Source organism: Bos indicus, chromosome 18 (genome assembly GCF_029378745.1).
Source record: "Bos indicus isolate NIAB-ARS_2022 breed Sahiwal x Tharparkar chromosome 18, NIAB-ARS_B.indTharparkar_mat_pri_1.0, whole genome shotgun sequence".
In the NCBI taxonomy this organism is placed as follows: domain Eukaryota; kingdom Metazoa; phylum Chordata; class Mammalia; order Artiodactyla; family Bovidae; genus Bos; species Bos indicus.
Window position 1 is genome coordinate 51,665,485 of NC_091777.1, and position 19,370 is coordinate 51,684,854.

Genomic DNA, 19,370 nt, shown 5'->3' on the forward strand with positions numbered 1-19,370 from the left:
GGTTCGGTCCCTGGGTCAGGAAGATCCCCTGGAGGAGGAAATGGCAACCCACTCCAGTATTCTTGCCTGGAGAATCCCATGGACACAAGCGCCTGGGGGCTGCGGTTCACGGGGCTGTAAAAAGTCAGACACAACTGAGCCTGCACACACACGGGGACACACTCGTGTGCTTTCCCACTGCTGGTCCACTCACCAGAGGTAGTTGTAATTAGCTGATTAGTTACCCTTTGGGCCTTTTCTCTGCATTTGTCAATACCTGCACACCCAAAGAAAATACATAGAGGTTTTGGTATGTGATTTATATCAGTAATGTTAAGTTGTGTCAATCATTCTGCACCTTGCCTTTGCATTCATTCATTGCCTTTGCATTTGAGTCTTGGAGAACTTTCCGTGTCCTATTCATAGATCAGTTCCATCATCTCTCATGATTACATACTGTTCCTGAGTATGAATATGCCACGCTTTATTTAGCCACTGTCCTATGGTAGCATTCTATGTTATTTCTGATTTTCTCTATTTCAAACTTTGGTGTGATAAACACTGAACTTTCTGAACTCCTTGTGCATGGTAATCAGTATTGTATTTAAGATTAACGATAACAAGTCCTACTATATAGCACAAGGAACCGTTAAAAACAAAAGAAAAAAGATGAATGAAGTTCCTGTCAGCCCACGTTTCATGTGTGCTCAGTCTTGTCTGACTCTGCTGTCCCACGGACTGTAACCTGCCACGCTCCTCTGTCCATGGGATTTCCCAGGTAAGAATACTGGAGTGGTTTACCATTTCCTTCTCCAGGGGATCTTCCTGACCCAGGGATCCGAACTTGGGTCTCGTGCATCTCCTGCTTTGACAGGTGAATTCTTTACCACTGATCAGCCCATGTTACTGCCCCCTTTTCAAAGATGAGAATCCTCAGAGGCTCAGAGAGGTGAAATCACCTGCCCAGGGTCATACAGCAAGTGAATGGAAAGACCAGTTTCCAGGCTCTCAAATGTTTGACTCCCAGATCAGTGCTTGCATGCTAAGTTGCTTCAGTCGTGTCCAACTCTTTGCGACCCCATGGACTGTAACCCGCCAGGCTCCTCTGTCCCTGAGATTCTCCAGGCAAGAATGCTGGAGTGGGTTGCCATTTCCTAATCTACATCTCTGTGTCTCCTGCACTGGCAGCTGGGTTCTTTACCACTAGCGCCACCTGGGAAGCGCTAGTGCTCACATCCAGCTCTACAAAGTGTCACAGTCTACGGGGCAGGTGTCATTCAACGGGGCTTATCTGCAGACCAGTGCTGGACTCCATTCTACAAAAATGAATGAAACCCCACCCTGCCCTCCAGCCCTGCCTGTGAGGGTAGCCTCATTGGGAAGTAATTTCAATGCAGTACGATTAGTGCCAAGCCCAAGATGCCTGAACTGTGGGAAGACTGAGGCCATCACTATTAAGCAGGCCTCCTGTGGAGTCAGAGACAGCTTCCAGAGAGGAGAGATTTGAGCTGAGGCTGTAGAGGCCAGTAGAATTTGCCCAGCGAACACAGGAAGTTCAGAGGATGGGTACATAGGGAACCCCAAGTTGCTGAACCCAGAGGAAGAAGGTGAGCTCTGAAGGCAATTTGCCCATGGAGATTGGCAGAGGCCCATGTCCACTTGAGCTTGGAAAGCCAGCCCTGGATTTCATTCTGTGGGCTCTGGGAGCCTGGAAGAATCCATTCATTCAACAAATAGCATCTAAGCGCGTGGTGTGTCCCTTTCAGAAGGGAATACCGCAGAAAACAAGACAAAAAAAACCACCTGCTTTCAGAGAGCTTACATTTCATAGGGGGAAACAGTAAGGCAAGGTGACAGCGCCTGAGCTGCAGACAGCACTACAAAGAGAACACTGGCCACTGGCTCGAGGGGCATGAGCCCGAGCAGACGCCGGCCGACAGTGACGGACAGGGAAGCCTGGCGTGCTGCAGTCCATGGGGTCGCAGAGTCGGACACGACTTAGCAACTGAGCAATAGCTGGAGTGGAGAGTGGCTGAGGGAGGGCTTCTGGGAGGAGGCGGCCTTTGAGCTAAGTCCTGAAGGGTCAGAGGAAAGGGAAGAGATGGGGAACAGCATTCTAGGGGACGGGTCGGCAAGGTCAGAGGCCCCAGGTGGGGACAGACTTGGCTTTCTCTGGTGTGGCAGGCACACAGTGCTCTCGTTAGGAGAAGTGAAGTCCCGCGGGTGCCTGGAGGCCATCCATGGTGAGCAGGCTGGGCTTTCCTGGAGACAGCAGCAGGGTTACTGGAGGGCTTCTGGACTACTACGAGGGCCCTTGCATTTCAGCCTTTGGACAGCTCCCTGGGCTGGGAGGAAGGAAAGCACCATCAGCCTGCAGAGTCAGTGCTGGTGCTGGTGCTGGTGAGCGGGAAGTCTGGGCTGGAGCAGAGTCTGCAGCCTAGGGGTAGGCTGGGGCTCCTGTGCCCAGGGCAGAGCCTCCTCAGGGGAGGCCCAGGGCCCGGCACCTGCCTGTTTCGATGTCCTGGTGGGTCTGTTCTGGGACAGCCTACAGCCTGGGACATGTACAAGCCCAAGTAAGGAGCCGCAAGCCCAGGACAGCAGTCTTAGCGCGGGCTTTGGGGTCAGAGAGACTCAGGGTCCACCCAGGCCAGCTGTGTGAACGTGGCTGCTAATGGAGCCATCAGTCCATCTTGCCTGTTCCTGTCCCTTTCAAGCCACAGAATGTTAACAGCTTGAAGAAGTCTTAGAATGCTCCTCCAGCCCACCTCCCACTTTTAGGTGGGGAAATGGAGGCCCGGAGATTGTGGGGGGCTGGCCCTGTGCCACCAGATGGCCAAGTTCAGAATGGGGAGCTGTTGGTCTTCTGACTTTTATCTTCTTCGGGCCATGATGCTTCCTAATTTCTTTTTGTGTGTGGTGAATTCCTGGGATTTCTGGTGGGTCTGGGAAACTGGTGGTAGGCAGGAGCTGCATGAGGAGTGTTTGTGACAATGTGAATTTATTCAGCATCTGCTGCCTTCCTGGTCCATAGACCTTGCTGACCTCCCCCCAACCCCCAATCCCCGGCACTGACGTAAGCATCTTCCCCAAATCTGCTCCCCTTCCCAGTGTCCATCAGTGATGGCCTGAGCACCCACCCATCCACCCTGCTCAGCTGCCTGCTTGCAAGTCCACCAAAGTCCTCAAGACTCTCACTCAAACTCATACTCTCATCTGCATCCTCATGGCCACATTCTCTGCTGTTGTCTAGACCACTGTCCCAGCCTCTCCTCTGGTCATCTCCAGCTTCTACCCACCAGCCTGCTCTCACACCAGTCCCCAGTGGACCTCTCTTATACAGACTCTTCCTGCTCAGAATCTTTCCACCTACAACATCAAATCCAACCTCAAGTCTATGTCTTGGGATTCATCTTTGACTAGCATTTATTGGATACTTTCTGAGTCACTTGTGGAATATCAGAAAACTCCCATCAAATCCAGTCTCCCCCTTGGACTGTGAGCTCCCTGAGGGCAGATTTCAGATCCAGTTCTCTTCTAAGTCCTCAGCACCCAGCTCACAGCTTGGCTGTAAGGGACACGCAGGAAAAGCTTGGGGGCTTCCCAGGTGGCACAGCGGTAAAGAATCTACCTGCCAATGCTTGAGACAGGGGTTCCATTCCTGGGTCAGGAAGATCCCCTGGAGAAGGAAATGGCAACCCACTCCAGTAATCTTGCCTGGAAAATTTCATGGACAGAGGAACCTGGAGGGTTATAGTCCATGGGGTCGCAAAAAGACTTGGACATGACTTAGCAATTAAATACATTAAACAAATATCACTGATTATACTGCAGGTAAATGGTCTCAGCCTGGGGTTGGTAAACTATGGCCCACAGGCAGATCTGACTTACTGTCTGTTTTTGTGCAGCTCTGAATGCAAGGCTGAGAATGAAGGAGGTGTGTAAACAGGAAACGAAGGCTTGAGCCCAGAAGTCAGGGAGAGGTGGACAGGCAGTGCCCGGGGTGAGGGGGCAGGCGGGGTTTGATCCAGAGTATCGGGGGCCTTACTGGGAGGATTGCATGACCCTGCAGCAGGACCAGCCAGACATACTTCAGTCTATGTGTCTGTCTGCCACCCCTCATTCTGCTTTCCTCTGTGTCTGGGTCCCTAAGTCAGCTTTCCCTGACCGTCCCCCCCACCGACCCGCCTCACCATGCAGAGGCGGCCCTCCTTGGGCTCTGCTGAAGGCAGAACGCTGAGATGCAAAGGAAGGTTAATATCGATGAATCTCAGACCCGAGCTCACCTTCTGGCTCGGCTGTCAACTCATAGGCAACCCGGTCTCCTTGTCTCCTGCCAGCCTGGGTCCCTCTCTGAGCTCCTACATGCTACAGCCCCAGAGATGAGGCAGCACTTAAAGGAAACCCTGCTCGGGTCCCCATGCAGAGCAGGGACATGACTGGGGGTCCCCATGCGGAGCAGGGACATGGGCGGGGGCTGAGCGAAGAGGTCGCCAGACACAGCGGGATGCAGAAAGAGGCTGGGGAGCCAAGCCACAGAGAGGGTCCCCCGGGGCAGCTGAGAAGAAGAGGCCATGGTTGGGGCCCCTGAGGGGTGAAGAATCTCGCTCTGCTGTCCCCGGTGGGCTGGCTGCTCCCCCCACCACTCCCCGCCGGGCCCCCAGGGGACCTCGCTCTAATAATGTATTTGATCGACTCGCCGGCCGCGTACAAGCGATTATTGTCTTGTCGGGAGTCAAACGTATCGATCCGGTGAGAAATATGAGCGGAGCAATGGGGCCCGCGTGTCAGTTACCAGCCCCGCTGGCCCTGGGGAGCCCCCTACGTCTCCTTTAATTACCGCTCAGCCCTGAGCCCAGCCTGGTCTCCCCTGCGCCGCCTCCCTCCCAGGATCCCTGCACCCCCAGTGGCCCCCGCTGCTCCCCAGCTCCCAGGCCCTACCTGCCTGGCTCAACTTGGCCTGAGGCCTCGTCTCCAGCTAAACGGCCACCATCTCCCGTGCCTGGGCGTCCCCGTTCCTGGCTGCCAGGCCCTGCCCACCCAGTGTGCCCCTAACTCAGCCCCTCTGTCCTCTCCTGGGCAGGTGGAAGTCTCAGGCCCATCCTTCTTCAAGATGCCTCGACTCCAGCTCAGGGACTCAATTCTGGTCTGCCAGAGGTGATAATAGTGGAGTCAGCTTGAGAGGCAAGACGGGTGGGGTGATTTCACCCACCACAGGTAGGGGGGCCACGAAAGGCTGTCCCCAGCTCCACCTCTCAACCGCAGGCCTGGGAGGGCAGCACCGGAAACAGAGGGTGCATCTCTCCCTTCTCTAAGTTACCACCCGGAGCTCCCTCCTGACAAGGATGCTGTTGACTGTGGAGCACGGGGCGGGGGGGTTTTGGTGGGGTTTTGCTCCCTCTATAAAGTCCTTATTACCCTTATTTCCAAGTCTTCCAAAACATAAATCCTAAATAAAAGAGTTTAGTGGGCAAATGCAGCTTCAAGACAAGGCTCCAGTGCCATCATCCACCAGATACCTGACCCTCCCGTATAGAAATCCTGCCATCTGAGAGAGAGAGAGGCAAAGAGGTGGGCCCCGGAGGCAGGAGGTCTGAGGTGAAGCCAGCGGATGCTGCAGGGTCTCCGAATCTGCTCAGAGGAATGGCTTTCACAATACGGAATGTTATGAGTGTAGTTGGTGGGGCCACTGTCCCCTCTGTGCAGATGTAAGGACCACCATCATTCTCATGGTGTGGGCCTGCCTGCCTGGGCGTGCCTGGGCTGCACAGGGCCTGTGTACAGGCAGAAAGGCACTCTTGAAGGCACTCACACTAACCTGCGTGAGTGTGCATGGGTGTGAACGTGGGCACACATGGCCGGGAAGTATGCCTGGGTATACTTGTACAGCCGTGCCCGTGTGCCCGCATGACAGAGCAGAGGGTTCTGGGCACACGCGAGTAGTGTTAGTTGTTGTCAGGGCCTGGGCACCAAGGAGTGTTTCCATGTGTCTGGATGTGCACACGTGTGTGTGAAGTGCTGGGGTCCCTGTGTAAAAACACTTGAGCGTGTGTATAGGAGTCCAGCCGTTGTGTGCGCGCGCGTGCTCTGGGGGTCAGCCAGCGTAGGGTAGGGGCGCAGCGAGTCCTGCAGGGCCCGGAGCGAGCAGGTGGGCTGTTTGGAGGCACCAGGCGGCCCAGCAGCCTCGGACCGCGCGCGGGGAGACGGAAGAGGGCAGCGGGCTCGGCCGCGCCTTTGTCTGCGCCGCCGCGCGCGGGGAGTCCTGCGCCTTTGTGTGACCCTCGCAGGTGTGCGCGCGGGGGCGGGCGGGGGAAGGGGAGGGGCGGAGGGCGGGGCGCCTCCTCCGCAGCCGGCCCCGCCCTCTGGCCCATTGGCTGAGCGCTGCCGCCCTCTGGCGGCCACGGAGGGAAGCGTTGGGCCGCGAGCGCCGCAGCGCGAAGGGCTAGCCCGTGGCCCTAGGACCCGGTACTTCCCTCCACCCCAGCCACCTCCGGCGCCGGCTTTGCCCTCTGGCGGACCTCCTGCCGCTCCAGGGCAAGGCCCGGCCCTACCACTGCCCATGGGTACCTCTTCTCCCAGTGGTGGCCGCGGACGCCTCACCTGTGGGAAGAGGCGCGGCTGGGTTCCCCGTTGGCCACAGTCTGCGGAAGCCTCCTCCTGCCCTGCTTCTTGGCTTCAACGCTTCTTGCCTCTGAGCCCTTAGACAGGCCACCTCACTTCTCTGGTCCTCAGTCTTTGTCTGTAAAATGGGGGCAGATAGCACCTTCAGAGATGATGCCTGTCAGGTGTGACAGGCAGGGCCTAGCCTTGGGAAAGGCCCGCCCCAAACTCCTAGTCAGTGTTTTAGTGTCGTGTTCTGGGTCCACCTTCTCTCCCAGACCCACAAGCCCTGCTCCAGATGTGCCGGCCGGGTGGAGGCGGCGGAGGGGCAGGGCGCACCTCCTGGGGGTACAGCTGCAGAGTCAGCTCTTCCAGCCTCCCTGAGCGCTACCTCCCCCCACCCCCACTTCCCCAACACACACACACACACACAACATGATTTGGGGTCCGCTGCCGGCTGGGGTGGGCCTTCGGGCACGGGTATTTTCCCTTCCGAAGGGGGCGGACCCTGTGGTTTCCTCCCTGGGTGACTTCCGGCAGCGAGAGCTTGGCCCCCAGAGAGGGCGGGGAGATGACACAGTTGTTCCCCCAGCCCTGCGGGGCGGGCAGCATGGTTCACTCCAGCATGGGGGCTCCAGGTAAGGGGCCGGGGCGCACAGACAGCACCCTGGGGTTCGTTCTGGCTCGGCCTGCCCTTCCTCTCTGGCTGCTCCTCTGCTCTCTGACTCTGTGCCTCAGCAGCTGCCCCTCTCCCCATCCTGCGTCCCCACCCCCAGCTCCTCTTTCCCCTCCCCTTTCGCATCAGCCCTGGGGGGCTTCAGCCCTCTTCTCTTCCCCTGCCGCTCCTTGTCCTGAGGGGTCCGGGGGAGGAGGATGGAGCCAGGTGTTAGTCTCCTGCTCTCATACACAGGACCGGCGGGTGGGCGACGTGCGTGATCCTGGGAGAGGACTGCCTGGGGGCTGGACCTCTGTGTACGTGCGTGTGAACAGTGGTTCTGCGTTTTCTATATATGACTGTCAGGTGTGCGTGTGCGAGGGGCTGTGTGTGCGGCACTGTGGGATAGCCTTGGCAAGGCTCTCTTGATTCACTTCCTCACTTCGTTCACCTCCGATGTCCCCTTCTTGGGTGGCCTCCCCTGCTTTCCCCATCTAAACGGGCAGCCAGTCCCGTCACTCTGGGGCCCCTCACCCTGTTCTGTCTTTTCTTCATGGTACTCATCACCCCGGAAAATTTATGATACGTTTGTGTGTTTATGAACCACCTCGCTCACCAAGTGTCAGCGGACTGAGCGAACATTGTCCGCCAAGGGCTGTACAAAGTGACTTGTACATGTTGACTCACTTGGCATAACGTGTCCATCTCTGCATAATGATGCTCTAGGCGGTGCGGATGGAAGAGTTAAGTGAGGTAATACAGTAATAGTGGGGCCTGGACCATGGCCAGTGTCCATACTTCAAGGGTGTTTTGTTTGTGGCCCTATAGTTCTGACCGTGGGGATGTGTCCCATTTGTGGGTGTCTGTGGGACTGAATCTTGGTTTGGCCTGCGTCTGTGTGCATCAGCTTTTGCGGGTGTCCTGTGATCCATCATCAACACGTATTTACGGAGCAGTTCTGTGCTGGATGTTGGAAATACTACTGAAGAAGGCAGTTCTGGGTCTGTCTTCCTGGAGTGCCTGGTTCAGGAACAGAGACAAACCTGTCACCAGATAAGGGAGGAAGCACAGGCAGACGGGTGAGAGCTGGGATGCAGGAGGCACAGGGCACTGGGCAAGCCCAGAAGACTTGCCCAATTCGGCTAATGGGGCATCAGAAAGGACTTCCTGGAGGAGGGCATGTCTGGTCTGAGATGAAGGATGAGTGGGTATGAGTAGGCAAGGGAGGCAAGGGGGGGCTGAGGTAGAAGGAAGGTTACTTGCAGGATGCTGTGTGATGTGATGATTTACTGAAGTGACTGTATGTGCAACTATGGATGTGTGTGTGTGTGCGCACATGTTCACATGTGTGCACAGCGCAGACACAGCGACCCAGGGTATCCGCACAGGATAATGTGTGCATACTGTCTCTTCCCTGTCTGGGGCAGTGGTGGCTTTATCAGGTGCTGGGTTAGCCCCTTTATTTGGCATTTCTCAGAGAATCGCCCAGCCTGCAAGGCCTGCCTGGGCGCCCCAGCCTGGATGTGAATTAACACATGTGTGGTCTTGAGCAGGTCATGCCTCCTGCTCGGTCTCGGGCTCCACATCTCTGGACTGGATTCTGGGTTGCACCCTGGCCATCTCCCAGGAGGAGGGGACTCTGGGAGTGTGAGTAGGTGCACGTGTGTTTGTGTGTCGAGTGACCTGTGTGTGTGTACACATCTCTGTATGTCTGTCTAGTGACTGTGTGTATGTATACATTTGAGTCTGCCTTTATGTCTGAGTGACTCTGGGTGTATGTGTGTGTGCATATCTTGTGTGAGTACATCTTTGTCTGTATGAGTGACCCGGATGTGTGTGCATATGCACATCTGTATCTATCTGTGCACAGCTTGTGTATGTACATCTTGGTGTGTCTATCTCAATGACCTGGGTGTGAGTGTGTACCTGTCTCTGTCACGCTGTGTGTGTGTACATCTGGTGTGTGTCTATCTGAGTGACCTGGGTGTGTATGTGTGTATGCACATCTGTGTCTATCTGTGCCTCTGTCTGTGAATGACTCTGGGATGTGCGTGTGTGTGTGTGTGTGTAGCTGTCTGTATGTGTGAGTGACTCTGGGTGTGTGTATGTGTGTGTGTACTTCTCTGTGTGTCTGAATGACTCTGGGTGTGTGAGTGTGTAGCTGTCTGTGTGTCTGAATGAGTCTGAGTGAGTGTGCACAGCTTGTGTATGTACATCTTGGTGTGTCTATCTCAATGACCTGGGTGTGAGTGTGTACCTGTCTCTGTCACGCTATGTGTGTGTGTACATCTGGTGTGTGTCTATCTGAGTGACCTGGGTGTGTATGTGTGTATGCACGTCTGTGTCTATCTGTGCCTCTGTCTGTGAGTGACTCTGGGATGTGCGTGTGTACGTGTCTGGGGGTGACTCGGTGTGCAAGTGTGTGTACAGGCAGGTGTGCCCACACGCGTCTGGGCGTGCGTTTTGCATATCTGCTGGTGTCGTTGTGTCTGGGCTTGCGTCTTCATCTGCACACATTCCCGTCTGGGATCCGCGCACCTGTCCCCTGTGCGTTTGCATGGGGCTCGGTCCGTGTCGGGGCCCCGCCTGGCTGAGGCTGTGGTGTGTACGCTCCGTGGCAGCTCCTGTCAGCACAGCTGCGGGGCCACCGCTCTTGTTGTGTCTGCATCCTCCTCCCTAACACCCAGGAGTGTTCGCTCCCTGGAGGCCGCCCCAGGGACAGCTGTGGGGTGTGGGTGTGAAACGCTGCTCCCGGGGAGGCCGGGCTGGGCCAGTGGGCGCGCAGAGGTTCCCGGCAGCGCCCACCCGGCCCACAGGGGCTCCCAGGCCCCAGCCTTGCTTGTGGGCTTTGGAGGCCGGGGACCCAAGGGACAGGCCAAGCGGGGCTGGGAGGGGTGAGGGGCAGCCCTTGGGCCCTCTATATTTAGCCCCGTTTTCGGTAAGTGCTAACGAGAAGCTGGCCCAAGTCTGCTAAAACCGGCTGGGGGAACTGCAGAGGAGAAGTGAAAGTCCGGGGAGGGAGGGGGGGCGGAGGGGACCCAGGGCCCCAGGCCTGGGGCAGTCGGGCAGAGCCCAGGGGCGGGGCAGCCCTGGGCGGGTCTGACCCGCGGCGGTGAGACCCAGGGGCCCCGCTGGGTCCTACAGGGCTTTTTCCTGCCCATTCCTCTGAAAAGTCGCATGCTGCCTGTGATGGGAGGAGGGAGGGGTGACCCTAAGCAGCCACCCAGACTTTCTGTGCAGATGAATGAGGCTTTGAGGGGGCACTTCTGAAGGTGGGGGGGGGGGACGTTAGAGCCAATTAGAGTCACCTGGAAGGAGGCTTGAAAAAATTAGGACACTTAGGTTTCACCTTGTGCCATAACACTATGCCAGAGTGTTATGGGGTGGCATTGGGCATGAGTCTTTGTCTAGAGTTGAGAGAGAGAGGGAACGAGAGAGCCTGCAGGATGGGGTCTCAGCGAGCCTCTTGCCAGGGTCACCATACCCTGAGTCCCCATGAAGACATCACTGAAGCTTTGGGTTCATGGTGGAAATGGAGTCCCCCCTAGTTCATCCCTGGTGGGGATGGTTTGATGAGACCCTCCTCTTGGGTTGGGCTCGATGAAGGAAGAGGAGAGGGGAGGGCAGAGGCCTGGGAATGGGCCGCTCTGGCCATTCTGCTGTCGCCCAGCCGATGCTGCAGGGGTGTGTGGGCTGTGTGGGAGCTGGAGGCGGGGGCAGGATTGGGGAAACAGTGGTAGAGAGTTCCCCTCAGACCACGTTTGCCTCTACAGCCACCGTTCCTCCAGAGGGGAGGTGACCTTAAAGGGTTAAGGTCAGGTGGGAGCCCCTGGGGGCCTGGGGCTGAGGGTCGAAGGTCAGGTAACCACAGAGAGAGGATCCTTTCCTGCATTCGTTCATTCCAAAGACAGAGTCCCAGACTGTGCAGTGGTGACTCCAGTCTGGGCCCTAAGGAGCCCACGGTCTAGAGTAGGGGTCACTGCCCAGGCAGTCAGGGTGTGTTGGGGCAAAGGGAGCCCAGACGAGAGAGGCACTGACCACCTGGGCAGTCCAGGAAGACCTCACAGAGGAGGTGATGTGGAGCTGGAGCCTTAAAGAGGAGCAGGAGTTTGCTAGTCAAGAAGGAAGGGGTCATCCCAGGCAGGAGGGGAGCAGAGGCAAAGGCCTGGAGGGGAGGGAGCAGGGCGGCCCTGCTCATCCCACCCACGCAGCCTGTTGAGGACCCCAGATGAGTCAGCCCTGCCCCGAGGGCTTCCTAGCCTGATGGGGGAGACATTCTGGGGCCCAGATGGCTGCAGCCCTTAGGACAGTGATGGGTAGGTGGTGCCAGGGTGGAGGGAAGAGGGCAGAGACCCCCCACCTGAAGTCATCACGGTGGTGACTTCAAGGAGGACGGAGCCTGTGCTGGGTCCTGAAGGATAAGTAGGAGGTTGCCAGGCAGACAGAGTGGGAAACAGCGTTCCAGGCCGAGGGACCAGCCCATGCCAAGGCTCTTTACATGACAGAGAGAGAGCAGGACAGAGGCAGGAACAAGTAAGAGACAGAGGGAGCCGCAGAGAGGCACAGATGTTTATAACCTGGGCTCCCAAGCTGGGTGACGCCGGGGACCCAGCAGTGAGTCAGCCCAGGCCTGTCCTCTGATCAGTGGGGAAGGACAAGGCACAGGTGACCACAGCCCTGCAGGCTCGGGGCTGGATTGGTGAGGAGAGGCTGCCTTAGTTGGCTAGGGCTGCCACAGCAAAGTACCCCCAGACAGGATGGCTTACACGATAGAAATTATTTTTCTTAAAATTCTGGAGGCTGGAAGTCCAAGGTCAAGCTGTCAGCGGGGTTAGTTTCTTCCGAGGCCTCCCCGCTTGGCTTGGGGTGGCCGTCGGCTCCCTGGGTCCTCACCTGGTCTTCCCTCTGTGCCTGTCCGTGTCCCAGTCTTCTCGTCTTTTTAGGGACACCAGTCGACCTGGATCAGGGCCTAGCCTGAGGCCCTGATCTGTACGTGGGGCCTGATCTCATTTTGGCTTCATTACCTCTGTAAAGATCCTGTTTCCAAAGACGGTCACAGTCTGAGTTACTGGGGGTTAGGAATCCAAGAGAGGAATGTCGAGGGTTACAGCTCAGCACACAGCAGAGGCCGAGGATGAGCACGGGCCCTCTGGGGTGGAGGTGGGGCCCGAGGCCGCCCCGGTCCGTGAGCAGGAGGGGCATTCACTGGCGAGGTGGGGAGGAAAGAACCTGTACAGCCTGGAACCCTGCCCCCTGCCCCTCGTCAAGCAGAGGGCGATGCCAGCATGACTGAAGAGAAAGGTGCATGAGTGCTAAGAGATGGGCAGCGGAGGGTGACGAGGGTCACACCCTGATGGCCAAGATGGGAGCCTGGGCTTTTCTTAGGAGACGAGGAACCGTGGAAGGGGTCCCGGCTGGGGAAGGGGCTCCTGGTGGCAGCATGGTCACTGGCTGGAAGGAGGGGCTGCGGAGGTGGCCGGGGCATGGCTTTCCAGAATGCTGGCAGGGATGTAGGGTCACTCTCGGGTTTGTGGTTGCCTGAAGCAGAGCCAAGGGCTAAGAGATTTATGTGCTTGGCTTTAAAATGTCATTTATTCTTTATCTGGCTGTGCTGGGGCTTCGTCCCTGCACAGGTTTTCCCTAGTTTCGGTGAGCAGGGGCCGCTCTCCAGTTGCCATGCGCGGCTTCCCGTTGCCGTGGCCTCCCTTGTGGTGGAGTGCGGGCCCTAGGGGCCTCGGGCCTCGGTAGTTAGGGCTCCCAGGATCTAGAGCACAGGCTCAGTAGTTGTGGCACACGGGCTCAGCTGCCCCGCGGCATGTGGAATCTTCCCGGACCAGGGACTGAACTTGTGTCTCCTGCAGGTGACAGGAGGATTATTGGCAGGTGGATTCTTTACCACTGAGCCACCAAGGAAGCCGAGTCTGGGAATTTTAGAGCCAGGATCAGGCAGGACTCCCGCTTCTTGATGCCCCAGGGTCAGGAGGCGGGGGTACTCCTTCCTCGGCTCCCTTTGTGACCTCCTGGGTCTCGGGGTCCTTAACCACTCAATGCTCCTTCCCCAGTGGCTGGCAACAGGGCCTGAACTCCAGGAGCATCTGGGCACCTGCTCCCCACCCCCACCTCATAAGCTTATGCCTTAGTAGGACTATGTGCTGGCTTATTCTTAGCTTGTTTTATTTCTTTTTTGTGTATGAAAACATACATATAGTAAAATGCTCAGGTTTTAACTGTACAGTTTGATGAATTTTACATATGTACAGAACCCCCCCCCCACCACCACCGCCAAACCACCAAACAGATCACCTCTCAGGACATTTCTAACCCTCTGAAGGCTTCTTCACACCCTTTCCAGGTCAGCACCCCTCAAAAGGTGTCCACTAATCTGACCTTAATCACCTGAGGTCGTCCTGCCTGTTTCTGAGTTTCCCTTAATTGGGGTCCTGCTGTCTGTCCACTTCTGTTGTCTCACGTCTTTCCCTTGGCAGCAGGTTTGCGAGATTCAGTGTGTGTGATGCAGGAGCTGATTCTTTTCTGGGCTGTGGAGCATTTCGCTGTCCAGACATACCAGTGTGTTAACTCATCCCCGGTTAACGGGCCCCGGAGCCGTTTCCAGTGGCGGGGGAGGGGGGCGGTTAGAAAAGGGCTGCTTCCCGGAACACATGTGCCCGGGGCGGTGGTGGGCTGGACGCTGCGTCCTCTGGGGTGGATGCCAGGAGAGGATGTGCTGGGAAGCGGCGCCTCTAACTTTCCTGGACTGTGCTTGGATGGGTTTACAGCCCCGTCAGCAGTGTGCGCCCTGGCTTTTTCCCCTTTTTCCCCTCTGTTGGCGCCCGGCCTTCGTTGCTGCGCGGGCTGCTCCCTAGTTGCGGTGCACAGGCTTCTCTGCTTGCGGAGCGCGGGCTCGAGAGCCCAGGCGTCAGTAGTTGTGGTGCCTGGGCTTAGTTGCTCCGAGGCATGTGGGATCTTCCTGGATCAGGGATCAAACCCGTGTCCCCTGCACTGGCAGGCGGATTCTTTACCACTGAGCCACAAGGGAAGCCCTGAGCTGGTTTTTTAATCAGGAGTTTCAAATCAGAGTGGCATTCCTTGTCAAGTGACCCTCAGTTGCAAAATATCTGGACTTCTTTTTCAGTTGCAGAGGCTCTTTCAGGTCTCTTTTCTAGCTGGCCTGCTTTAACTGTCTTGGACACGGAGCATGTTAGCGTTGGATGGCTCCTTTGATAGAACCGGGTCTTGGTGGGGATTTGGAGTGAGTTGTGAAATGTTAGGATCAGAGTCAGGGTCGGGAGTAAGGTCTGAGGCCGAGCTGGGAGTCAAGGTCAGATGAAGGACTCGGGCCGTCTGGACAAGGGCTGGGGATCAGCGCGGGTAAGAAAATTGCAAATGCGTCGGTCAGAAACCCAGACTAGGAGTCTAGGACCAGGAAGGGCTGGGTTTGAATGGCTCTCAGGGTGATCCTGGGTTGGAGTCACTGTGGAAATGAGGTGGAGGGGATTAGAACAGGTTCATCAGACCGTAGCGATACTGATTAGAAGCAGGAGCCCCGGAGTCACGAGGACCCCAGTCCAACCTGGGTGCCTCTGCTGTCTCATGGGGCTCTTGGGGAGGTGCCATCTGCCTGGAACCTCAGTTTTCTCCCCTGTAAAATGGGGGTAATATTGGCACCAGCTGCCAACGTGAGCTCTGAGTCATATCTCGCACTGTGCTGGTAGCACTCACCTTCCCGTGACCAGAATCGGAGCGTTGTGAGCATGGGGTTGTTTCCCTTGCTCCGGGTCCCCTGTTTGCCACCTCCTTCCATTTCCTGGGCCTGCGGGACTGTAGGGTGGGATGGGGTTGGTAGGGTGGGGGCTCCAGGTTGGATTAAGGGCTGCAGTCCCAGGTAAGGCTGTAGTCTAGCGTTAGGTCTGAGGACAAGGTCAGGGCAGAAGCGGATGGGGTTGGAGTTGGAGTCACAGAGATGAGAACGGGGCCGCCCAGCCTGAAAGGGAGGCGGAGGGGGGAGTGGACGGGAAAGTGGTGGGCCGGGGAGGGGGCCTGGGGCGCTGAATCACACCCAGAGATCTGAGGACTCGCTCCTGGGGGATGCTGCCGTCCCTCACACCTCCCAGGCCCTACTCAGAGTGGAAAACACGCCTCACCGAAACCTGATGGGGCAGGACGGGCGCCTGGGCGGCCGCTGTGAGGAGGCCCAAGGCTGACTCGCTCCTTCAGAGCATCACCAGCCTCCCCCAACCCTGGGCGGCCAGAGCCGCGCCAGGACCAAGGGCCAACCTCACCTCCCGCCCTGCCCCAGGTCTCTCGGGGGGTTGAAGGTGACCCTCCCTGTGCCACCTTCCGAGGGACCAAGAGGCTTCTCTCCTGTCCTACCGGTGGAGGGCAGGGGCCTGGAGCAGAGGGCATGTCTCCAGGAAAGAGACACTTGCAAGGTGGCAGGGGGCGTGGGGGTATGGGGGAAAGGCTGGGTGGTGCTGGGGGAGCGGCCCCAGAGCCCTACTGGCTTCCGCACCCTCACCTCACTGGCATCCCTCCTTTGTCCTCAGAAATAAGAATGTCTAAGCCCCTGGAGGCCGAGAAGCAAGGTCTGGACTCCCCATCAGAGCACCCAGGTAAGTGGGGAACGGGGCAGGGAGGGCAGAGGTCACCACGGGCATAGGGCAGGGGTGCTCGGGGGTTTTAGGGTCAGGGGCTAGTGACAGCTCACCCCTCGTCCCTCTCTTTGCAGACACTGAAAGAAATGGACCAGACACTAACCATCAGGTCAGGAGGCAGGGGATGGGTATTGGGGAGAGGGGCAGAAGAGAGCAGAGCAGAGCTCTGTGGGACAGGGCCAGGGCATCAGAAGTTGCTTCATCTCACTGTTCCCATCGCCCACCCCCACTTGCTCTTTGCAGAACCCCCAGAATAAGACCTCCCCGTTCTCGGTGTCCCCGACTGGCCCCAGCACCAAGGTAAGCCCCGGTCAGAGCAGCCAGGGTGACCGCTCAGGTATGACATTTGATGGAGGGTCCCGGATGCCTGCTGTGGGCCCAGGGCCTGGCACCTTGGTGACAGGACTCCTCCCGCCCCTTCTCACCCTCAGGCTCCCGCCCCAGGCCTGTGACTCACCAGGGCTCCTTCCCCTTCCCTGGGGGGGTGGGGGTGGCCAGGGAAATCCCCCCCAGAGCCCCAGTGCGATGAACAACAGGAAGCTGAGGGCCCCGCCCCCATCCCAACTTCCCTGACTGAACAGGGGCCCGCCCCACCCCCACCCCCCCAAAGCACACACTCGGGGCCAGGCCAGGAGTGGGAGCAGGTGGGGGCGGGCAGGTCCAGTGAGGATGCTGCAGGAGAGGACAGCGGGCAGGCCGGAAGGGGCCAGATGGAGCACATCCAGACGGGCCCTGCTGCAGGGCACAGCTGGGCTTCAGCGGGTATCTGGTGCCCGGGTCTCCACCCTCCAGTCTGGTGGGGGTGGCTGGCCAATCCAGAGGCCTGAAGATGGCGCAGGGGCAGAGGGGGCCCGGGCAGGACTCCTGACCCTGACCCGTGGTGGCCCGAGGCCGGGGTAGGGGGCCAGGAGGTGCTCTGAGACCATGGGAAAGTCACCCTCCCACTCTGGGCTCCTCAGTCTTTTCCAGCCTGGGAGTGGGGGCGGGCAGATTAGATGACCGCTTGACAGGTGTCCCGTTCAGAGTGCGTGGACATGACCCCGAGGAGAAGGCCCCTGACTCTGACCAGCTTCACTCTGATCTCAAGCTGGGCTCTGGCCTCTGCCCTCAGAGCCAAGAGCATCCATTGCCCCCCTCCCCGCCCCCAGCCCCACCCCCGCCCCCAAATCTTTGCCGCCCGTCCTGCCCCCCAGCAGCCCTGCTTCTCCCCTAGGACACCAGTGGGGCCCAGGGGAGCAAAGGTCCCGCTCCCTTCCCCACCAGGCCTCTGTCCACGTCTGGTCTGCGCTCCCTGCCCTTGCTGTCCCATCCCACCGCCTCTCTTCTGGGTCAGTCTTTCCCTCAGGGCAGTCCTTCATGGGCTTCCATCAGGATGTCAGACAGATGCACACACCACCCTGTATAATTATTTACATCACAATTTTGTTAAATTGGTTCAATTTAAAAAAATTTTATTATGGAAAATGTGAAACAGATACAAAAGTAGAAGGAAGACCATAGCGAAAACAAACCTCCAGGTACCTGTCACTCAGCTTCAACAATAATCAATTCATGAACTGGCTTGCTTTCTCAACAGCTAAAATAAAACTTTTTTTTTAATGGAAATTTTATGAATGGAAAACCAGAATCACTTGCCATGGAAATAAAGACAATGATTATTAAAATTACCCAGAGACTCTTGCCTGTTGCAGGGTCTAAGCCTGAGACCAGTTCTCTATTTTTTAGAAGGGAAGGGGAGCCAGGGTTGGAAGGTATTAGAGACATCCTTGCACCTAATGAAGACTTTTCTTAAAAGACCCAGAGAGAAGGAAAGAGCCCCGAGAAGCCTCAGACTCTCACCATGACACACAGTGTTAGTTTTTTAAAAACCTTTCATTAAAATATGACACACACTTAGATCCTTGGCATACAACTCTGGATTTTCACAAATTGAACACCTGTGTTGTCAGCATCAGATCGAAAAACAGAACACGACCAGACTTCCAGAAGGCCCATGATTTCCCCAGGAGGGCGGCCATGGCCCTGACCTCTAGTCCCACTGTTTCACACTGCATCCCCACACCCTCAGACTTTCTGACCCTTGGGTCCCACCCCCTGGGGCGTGCCACTCACTCTCTGTTATTTGCCCTTTCCCGGGCCTCTGTCTGTGAGTCTCAGTCTGTGTTGCAAACGCCATGCTCGCTCCTGCCAAGTTGCTGTGTTGCCTTGCTCAAGTCGTTTTCCCTCTATGGACCTCCTTTTGCAAGATGTTGGGATAGTGGGCTGAAGGATGATGCTTAACATTCCCCTCTGGGCCCGAGAGTGGGACCCATCAAGCCGCACACCCCCACCCCATGTGTCTTTTACCAACAGACCTCTCAGGCCAGCCCACCATTGTCTGGCTTTTTGTTCAGGAGGGGGAGAAGGCAGGGACCTAGGGACCACTGTAAGCTGGTCTGTCGTACGTGGTGGATGCAGATGCACCTGTATACTCCACGGAGAGATGAGGAGGGGCTCAGCAGACTTGGGTGGAAGATGACAAAAGACCTGAGCCACATCTGGCCTGCGGACACCTTATGCTGACCTTGCTGCGTTTCTGCCTTAGATTTTTACTGGCAGGGAGCAGAGTGGGGGCTGGTCAGGCCCCCTTCAGGCAGGCGGGCACGCTTTTTCCAGCCCACTCCGTCCACACCTGCCCAAATCACCCATTTGCGCCATCAGCCTGTTTCCTTCGGCTTTGACTTCATGACCCATATTCTAAGGCGGTGATTTTTCTTTAATACCTTAAGACCCTTTGTTCCAACAAAATGTTGTTCCACTGGACAGACAAGAGATGTACTTTGGGCTGAAGCAGATGAGGGATGTGGTACCCAGAATCCTCGGGTCCCCCAGGCATCATTTCCCATTTGGCACATGGGGAGCTGACCCCCAAGAGGGTAAAAGCACTCTCCGAAGGCGACCCTCTTGTGTTGGGAGTTTGGGTGCAGAGGGTGTGTTAACCTTTCTGACCGATGTGGAAACTGAGGCTAAACTGAGCGGCTAGCCGGCCCTGCAGACCTTGCCTTCGCCCCCCAGTCTGCTCCTTCGCGTGCGAGCGCGGGGCTGGCGTAGCCACACACGTGCCCTCTCTTTGGTTCGCAGGTGGGCATTCTCTCTGGCCTCCACTTAACATTCTGGGGTCCCGGACCCTGCCTCTCTCCCCCCCAGATCAAGGCTGAAGACCCCAGCGGCGACTCAGCCCCAGCAGCACCCCCGCCCCCGCAGCCGGCTCAGCCACACCTGCCCCAGGCCCAACTCATGTTGACTGGCAGCCAGCTAGCCGGGGTAAGTACCGGGGCACAGGGACGGGGACGGTGCGGGGGCGGGGGGGAACACGCCAGCCGCCTTCCGTCTGTTACAGGACCCACGGTGGCCTGGGGTACCCCTCCAGTCCCACGGCCACTCTGTCCGCGCCTGCCTCTTCTGCCCGGTAACCCGCTTGGCTCGAGGCGCTAACTAACCCATCTCTG

At 57.4% G+C, this 19,370-nt stretch overlaps 1 protein-coding gene and 1 long non-coding RNA gene across 25 annotated transcripts in view; one reads left to right on the top strand and one right to left on the bottom strand.

Moving 5' to 3' along the window:
- Positions 1 to 1,783: 1,783 nt before the first annotated feature.
- On the bottom strand, positions 1,784 to 7,102 carry LOC139177133 (uncharacterized). 2 transcript variants are annotated; one of them, XR_011561608.1, is made up of 3 exons: positions 7,007 to 7,102; positions 6,577 to 6,715; positions 1,784 to 2,324 (listed from the first exon to the last, which is right to left on the bottom strand). It is a non-coding gene; the product is annotated as an uncharacterized lncRNA (long non-coding RNA). The 2 variants fall into 2 exon arrangements; XR_011561607.1 differs by lacking the exon at positions 7,007 to 7,102 and having other exon boundaries at positions 6,577 to 6,976.
- Positions 7,103 to 7,135: 33 nt separating this feature from the next.
- The window catches only part of POU2F2 (POU class 2 homeobox 2), a 34,730-nt gene continuing 22,495 nt past the window's right edge, over positions 7,136 to 19,370 (top strand). For 9 of the 23 annotated variants that reach the window (XM_070771119.1, XM_070771126.1, XM_070771136.1 and 6 more), the window contains exons 1-5: positions 7,136 to 7,214; positions 15,775 to 15,840; positions 15,957 to 15,991; positions 16,126 to 16,182; positions 19,069 to 19,185. In XM_070771119.1, coding sequence (XP_070627220.1) covers positions 7,148 to 7,214; positions 15,775 to 15,840; positions 15,957 to 15,991; positions 16,126 to 16,182; positions 19,069 to 19,185 — 342 coding nt within the window. In that variant the 5' untranslated portion in view covers positions 7,136 to 7,147. Of the gene's footprint in view, positions 7,215 to 8,784; positions 8,883 to 15,774; positions 15,841 to 15,956; positions 15,992 to 16,125; positions 16,183 to 19,068; positions 19,186 to 19,370 lie in introns of those variants that run through there. The other 14 variants (XM_070771115.1, XM_070771117.1, XM_070771116.1 and 11 more) reach the window with 9 other exon arrangements.